General features: G+C 38.4%; 1 protein-coding gene across 1 annotated transcript in view; it reads right to left on the bottom strand.

The window, feature by feature from the left end:
- Positions 1 to 470: 470 nt before the first annotated feature.
- The window catches only part of METTL11B (methyltransferase like 11B), an 18,624-nt gene continuing 11,304 nt past the window's right edge, over positions 471 to 7,790 (bottom strand). Inside the window, exons 2-4 of the mRNA XM_012657752.1 lie at positions 6,930 to 7,105; positions 1,525 to 1,774; positions 471 to 773 (exon numbers count right to left, since the gene is read on the bottom strand). Coding sequence (XP_012513206.1) covers positions 502 to 773; positions 1,525 to 1,774; positions 6,930 to 7,105 — 698 coding nt within the window. The 3' untranslated portion in view covers positions 471 to 501. The remainder of the gene's footprint in view (positions 774 to 1,524; positions 1,775 to 6,929; positions 7,106 to 7,790) is intronic.

Here is a 7,790-nt window from a genome sequence, read left to right as displayed (position 1 = left end):
TTCTTTTTTTTTTTCTTTTTTCCTTTTTTTCATTTTTTTTTAGTGAACAAATGTTTTATTTGAACCACTCTAAAAGCTAAAGGATTCGTTTTCCTTGCTTCAGAGAATGCCAGTTTCATCTTGTGGTGAAAAAAACATTTTTGCCTAGGATATTCAGAAAGACAATTTTTACAAATAGGGATACAGGCCAGCTATCTTTTATGTCTTCTCTTTTCACGCACACTTGCATAGTTTAGGAATATACAAGTAGTTTCTTAAAGCACTTTTGTGATGTTTTATGCCATCTTTTTTCAGGAAATCCGTAGAGCATGTGCCTGTCTCATTAGAGTGTGTGCATTACATCGATAGTGAAAACTCGTACATAACTATATCGTCAGTCATTTGCAGACATTCATTAGATCCCTTCTCTCCATCCCTGTCTGCATTACAAGGGGCACCTGGAGGGAGCGCGCCAGATCGCAAAGCACCACTGTCCGGTCCGTCATTCATTGCCACCGCTCTTCAGGAGTGTCCATTGTGGTGCAGCGCGAACATCCACACCGGGATGCACTGCTCTGGAAAGCCCTCCTGCTTCTCCTGGCCCAGCACCACCAGCCCACTCTTCCTAATGAGGCTTCGGAGGATGTCCATGTCCCGAGTCACGCTGCTGTCAGAGAGATCGAAGACACAGCCCTCCCGCGCCACATTGTCCTTCAGAATGATGACGCCGTTTTCTTTCAAGCCATCTCGGCACCGGGAAAGAAATGCGAGAAGGTCCTTGTCAGTCAGGTACCCTACAGGTGGGGCCAAGTGGATGGGGGAACAGGATGACACGGTGGGTAGGGAGACAGGTGAGTAGGAAAGAACACAGAGCTAAGAATCAGGAGACCCATGGTTCATTCATTCTTGAATTACTTAATAGCCTTGTTTTGGCTGCAGGAAGCTTTGAAAATTTAGAAGAGAGGACACATATCCTCTTTGAGGAGGCTCAGTCCCCTGTCTGTAAAGTAGATATCATATTGCCTATCTACTGCACAGGCATGAGATAAATTATTTGTCTGCCCCATGAGTCTCTCCATGTCCCCTGAAGAATCCCTCTGTTACCACTTTTTCAGGTCTCCTACACACACACACACACACACACACACACACACACACACACTCATCAAAATCTAATTCACCATTGTCTCATTTCCTGGGGATTTAAATCTAAGAATTCTGCCAATAAATGTAGATTAACCTTTTTTGGCCCCACTTTTAAAATTTTTTCAAGTATTTACATTTCTTCAAGGATTTAGGTTGGTGGAGCAAGTGCCTTTGGAGCAACCTAAATCCTCGAAGAAATGTAAATTTCTGGTACAGAGAATGTTCGAGGAGAAATCTGGAGGATCAGGGCCGTTTGGGAGTTCACATGACACCGAAGGCTAGCTAACTGCTGTAACCACAGCTATAGCTAAATCTTTCCTGTGTCCACATTAGGCCCAAACGTAATCTTCTCTAGCTGAGAAGGGGAGAAGGGCAGAGACAAGGCCACACAGGACTAACCGGAGACCCACTGAATCCAGATGACATCATATCTCCCGAAGGGAGGTGTGAATTCCTGCAGGCTGTAGCAGTGGTAGCTCTCTACCTTGTGCCCTGCAACCTGCAGGTAGTTCTGGGCTTCGAGGAGGAAAGATTCCATCATGTCCACGAGTTCCACGCTGTTGAAAACCGGCAACAAGACATGCTTGCTCACCCTTCCTATCCCAGAGCCGCAATCCAAGGCGCAGTCTGTTCCAGCTCTCCCGGAGCCCTGCAGAAAGGTACCTTGACACTTCAAGTACAGAGACCAACTCGGAGTCTTGGACACTCCAATTACCTCTTTAAATCAGCTTTATTTAGGTGACTTTTACACAATAAAATGTACCATTTTAATGGTACAATTCAATGAGTTTGGACGAATGTATTCAGTCATGTACCCACTACCACAATCAAGACATCGATTACCTTTTTCCAAAAAATATCCAAACATTTCTAGTTCTGCTTTCTTTATTTTATCCAAATATGGGTCTTTAAAATAATTGTAAACTAAGATTAAAAAAATAATATCTTAGGTTTAGACACTTAGTAATTTTCGCCAAGCAATGAGCTATTTATAGCCCTATGAAGATAGAACTTTGATGATTGTAAATTTGGTTCAAATCCACAGCTAAATGGATCCGTACGGTAGGTTATTATGAAGGAGAAGGAAAAGGAGAAGAGAAGGAGAAGGAGGGGGAGGAGAACCAAGCAGTGAGAGCCTTTCTAAATTTTAAAATTACTTTAAAAATTTATTCAACGGAAACATTTGAATTCGTATTGGGATAAGTGAAATTTTATTCTTCTAAACTGATTTTAAGGGCTCTGAATTACCTATTCCTCTTGTGTGAATGGTAAATTTTGGGACCTGAGCTGAAGAATGCTAATTGTTCATTTTTGAGCCAGGATTTTATTTCAAATCCAGCCCTGATGGCACACAGAATGTTCATGTGAATAAAGGGTAGTTTCAGCAAAGTTTCCTTGTCTCCTTTAATGCTAAAAGTCATTTTCTGTTTTTTTTAACCAGAAATTACATGATTTACTGGGCATGAAACTCTGAAAACTGCTTTTTAAGTAGGTCTGTGCATTAAATTAACTGGAGGTGAGGGGATGATGGGAAGGTGGTAGGGGCAGGGAGAAATCAACCAATGCAAACTTTCTCAAGCTTGCTTCTATAAAATTTTTAAAGTTTCTGATTTATGAAGATTCAGCTGGTCTAAATTATTTGGTCATAATTGTGGTGGCTGCTGAATAGGTTTCGTGCTAGAAATTACAGTAACAAGATACTTGAAGTTGCCAATCAAGATCTTAAGGAGAAAGCCTACTATTGATTTCTCAGGAACTAAGAATAAAAAAACATTTGGCTAAAGATCAAAGGTGAAGTATGAGCAAGGGAAACATCAAAAAAGCGACTTTCTAGTCCACCCAAAAAGCCTTCCTTATGCTAGAAAAATACAATGAAGAACAAAAAGTGAAGCAATTATAAGTTCTTTTCAAATGGAATAATAATAACCATAATTGTTGAGTGCTTATATGTAGCAAGCTCTTTACATCTATAATAATTATAATAATCAAAAAAATCCACAAGGTAATGATTATCATCCCCATTTTGGAGATGAGAAAACTCAGATTTCTAATATTATATAGCTAATGGCAGAACTAGAATTTGAACAGGAACTGTCAGAATCCAAAGCCAGTTCTACATTAGGGATGTCAACTCAAGTGACAACTCTTATTCTCTTGGTAGTCTGTCTAATGCTATGTTAAAAAGAATTTATAAGGCTTCATTCAGATTCAGCAAGAAACAGATCTGTGATTGATTGGTAATGTCTGCCTTGAGTATAGGAATGGGACATGGTGGTACATTGATTGCCATGTGTTTGCCATTTCTACTTATACTATACCACCTCCCACATTCAAATATTATAATTTAAACTAAATTAATTCAGGAAAATGCCTAGGCTAAAAGTTTGTCATGAATGCTAAAAAAGAAGCATCTTCTAAGTAAATTCATGACATAAAGGAGATATGGGAAAGTATAAAGAAGTTATTTTAAGCCAAAAAATGATTTTACTACAAATTTATATGCTCAATAAGAGATTATTATTTCTTATTATTACTTGGCCCTAAAGCAATAGAGGCCCTAAAAGCCTCTATTGGTCATCTTGCTCTATTTGGTGTAGCAAGTTGTTTTAGAAGTGGAACCATCAGACAATAAAGCAAAGAGACCTTAGAGACATATGACAGCAGATTTCAAGAGGTTTGTAGCAGCTGAACTCCTTTTTCTCAATGAATAGATCAACACGAAGCTGCTCTGGTTAAAGTGAGGCAGAGCCTCACCCACTCAACCTTCCCATCTCTCTCCAAGGAAGACCTTGAGAATCCTGGCAAAATCCTAGAGTTTTTAAATCACTAATGTCTAATTCTCCTGCTTTTTCAGACAAAGAAACTGAGGTTCAGGGAGGTAAAATGTTTGAAATAGAACTTTCTTGAAAACTCTCATCCTCTGATTAGTATTTTTCACTAATGTTGATGTGTGGTATTTGATTATAGTTATTCTTGAAACTATTGATATTTAAAAACACAAAAATGGTGCCTCTCACTCAAATCCTGTGTGCCTCTCCCCACTATTATCGAGTTCTCTTTATCCCATTTCATTCTACATAGTTGGCACTGCCTCCTGTATCTTGGCCCCCAGGTTCTTCTCATTCACATGCAGCTCCTCTCAGAAGGGATATTTAAAGACTGATCTCAGGGACATATCTTGCCTCTTGGACACCATGGTTGCCTGAAGCTGTGAAATCTGATGCCCTTACAAGAATGTGACTAGAACTACATATGAGGTGTGATTTCAAAACAAGACTTTTGTTATTTTCATTTATTATGCTATTTTCATATTTGTATATTCATATAAATTCATATGCATTCATGTAAAATACTATTAGGAATTTCATTTTAGTTTTACTTCTGCCTCTGTATTTTGTTTAGAAGAACATTAAGTTTATTCAGTATAGTTAAAAATTAAAATGAAAGCACTTCATGCCACTGTATAAAAACTATGAAATATAATGTTAGACCCAGATTTTTTAGTTGTCCAATCCCTGAAAAATGTCAAAAAATAAATACCATCAAATACTGATCACTTGAAAAAAAGACTGATTACTTTTTATTAATTACTACTTCCCCCACTAGAAAGCTAAAACTGAGAAACGTTATGAGCTACCCTTGACATCATCTTCATATCACATTTGCAACTAGTGTCAACGCCTTTTCCCACTGTCCCATGTCACTAAGTGTTGAAAGGAAAGCAAAACTTGAAATTAAACAATCTGCCTTTTCTCAGTTGACATAAGAATAAATCATGTCAGATACTCATATTCCCTAACTCCTTGTATCTTGACCTGAATGCTAATTTTGTAGATTATAGTATTAAGGTCAAAGTATCAAAATATCATCCCTTAAAAAGGACCATGTTTGTACTTAGAGTTCACGGCTTTACAACGAGCCTTGTCTACTAAGAAGGACTCCTTATATTTGTTTGAAAGGAGCAGGCTGCCTCTTTTCCAACACAAATATGCAAGCACAAGGCTGTTTCCTTTCCCAGGTCTGTGGGCGTGCTTATGGGCTCTGTCTGAGCAGCATCCCTGTGGTCAGCTTGGCATTCCACATGGAGTGACAAGACAGCTGGATTACTAACTAAGCTTCTGAAATGCTTCGGGATCAAAGTCGGCCTCACCACGAGGCAAGCAGGAGGGATTGCTTTGGGTCAGACTGGAGGAGGGTTGAGATCTATGGTCCACCAAAAAGGAAAGGGAAAAAAAAAAAGCAGGGATTTTTTTTTCAGCTTCATGAGACAAATGGAAAAAAGATGTCATGGTTAAGAGCAGGGAGTTTGGTGTCAGATAGACCTGGCTGGGCTTAACTCCCAGCTCTGACTCTTACCAGCTGTGTAACCTTGACAACTTACTTAACCTTTCCAAGCCTCAGTTTCCACAACTGTAAAAACAGAGCTAATAATAGCATTTACCTCCAAGAATTGTTGTGATGAGACAATGTTTCTAAAGTGCTTAGCAGAGTAACTGACCATCTCAGAATAAGCACTCAATGAAATCAGTCAGCAATACTGATTTAAAAATACTTCAGGTTAACCTGACCTGTAAACACACACGGATGTTATCCCTAGACTCCCTGGTTCTTTATGGCTGCAGCTGACGTCCAGACACTTCAGCCCTAGTAGATATCCCATCCCGACCACATTTTCTCTACTGCCACCTCTGGACTCAGACACCAGGTGCTCCAGGGAGGTTGGCTATAAAGTGAACCACACCTCAACACTAGCAATATCCTTACTATTATGCTGCTAAATAGGTTGATGGACTAATCCCACAGCCTAGTGTTTATAATGTGTCCTTTATCAGCATAAAATGGGCTCCAAATTTCAAACAAATGACTTCATAATGAATTGGAACAAAACTTTGTGTCTTTGGTAGGACCAACAGCAGCTAATAAAGCTGCGGGGGTTAAATCTGGTCTCAAAATGAAATGAAGTTTCTTAAAACATAATGAATATACTATATGAAAGCCTGTTATTAGTAGTAGCATAAATTAGATTTGTTGGGTACTAATTTTGTGCTCTAAAACAGATACGTGACATACATTACCTTATTTGACCTTCGTATCCTCTGAGACAGCTTCTGGTGTCATGCCCTCATCACAGGTGAGAAAACTGAGGCTTAGTGCATTTAACTAATAAGCCCAAGGTTGCTTATACATTAAGCAGAAGAACCCATGATGACTTTAGAGCCCAACATTTTGGCCCCTACACTATGCTTTCTGTCTCCACATGACACAAAAGTAAGAAAGCCTGAGTTCACCCAAAACCAGGACTACAAAGGGATAACATTCTTTCAAGGCAAAATCTTAACCATGCATAAAATAATATGAAGGGATTCTACTGTCATTATTTTTAAACTGAACATAAGCATGCATTTCCTTACTACGTTTAATTTTTATTACAGTGAATCAATAAGTCAACTCAAGATCCCAAAGGGCATGATCTCTCATCAATCATCTGGGTGTCAACTGTTTATTTATGAGGCTCTAAAAGAGATGTCTTCTTAATTCACAAATTGCATTATCAGCACTGCTAGTTCACCTTCCCCTGAAGCATGTAAAGTTAGCTGGTGCTAGGAGGGTGAACTGCCAAGTGGGATAAACCAATGGTTTGATGTGGTCCACCCTTTTTGAACATCTTAAGATAGGCTTTTAGGCTGAACTGTCTGCTGAGCTGTATAAGTTTAACCTGACAAGTGACAACACAGAGGCTTGTGAGCTCAATGTTTGCAAGGATTTTGCCTTCTCATCAAGCTACAGTTGGTAGTATTACTCACCCCAACAAATTTCCTGAGAAATTCCCGAGAGGCCTGGATATCTGGGCTGGACAGTTCAATGAAATTTCCCATCATGCCCTCTTCTGTGGCTGGTACTTCTTGGTAGAAAAGTTTAGCTCTGGCATAGAACTGCATCTCGCCATTGATGACTTGACTTGTTAAAGCATACAATTTCACTGCCAATGAAATATTATTAATACGCATAAATATTTATATGATGAACAAGCTCAAGCTTATGCACTGTGTTTCCTCTTAAAAGCCCATGAATTTGTGCTGTGAAAGAAAGAGCACTGGTTTGAAGTCAAAAGATTTGGGTTTGAGTTCTGGCTCAGTGATTTACTTGCTATGTAACCCTGGGAAAATATCTTAACCGCGCTGACCCTCAGGGATCTCGTCTATAAATCACAATCACATGGAATTTTCAAGATTTAATAACTCTATAATTTAATAAGCCTATAGCTTATCACTGTAAAAGTTTAACGATGTTAGCTACAATAGAATAAAGAATTTCATCAATTTCATGGTGAGTTTTATCTCTAAGCTCCAAATGTTTTATGAGAATTTTGTCATTAATCCATACTTCTAATCACAAGGTAGAAGTAGCTAATTTTATCTTTTTCAAGCAACAAATATCCAAATATGTCTTTATACCAACATTGCAGAAATGTACTTGAGCTCTATATTCTGAAAATAAAATAATAAAAATAGATATAATATCTATTGAGCAGCTATTCTGTGCCAAGTAGTATGCTAGGCACGTTCACATATACATTGTCATTTCATTATTTTGAAAACCATATGAGGTATTATTTTAAGACACTTATTTAAAAAAATGTGTTACAACTTCTGAGGAGTAAATGA

The sequence above is a fragment of the Propithecus coquereli genome, unplaced genomic scaffold (genome assembly GCF_000956105.1).
Source record: "Propithecus coquereli isolate 6110/MARCELLA unplaced genomic scaffold, Pcoq_1.0 Scaffold56, whole genome shotgun sequence".
Classification (NCBI taxonomy): Eukaryota; Metazoa; Chordata; class Mammalia; order Primates; family Indriidae; genus Propithecus; species Propithecus coquereli.
The sequence above is the reverse complement of the archived record's forward strand: the minus strand, read 5'-3'. Positions and strand labels throughout refer to the sequence as shown.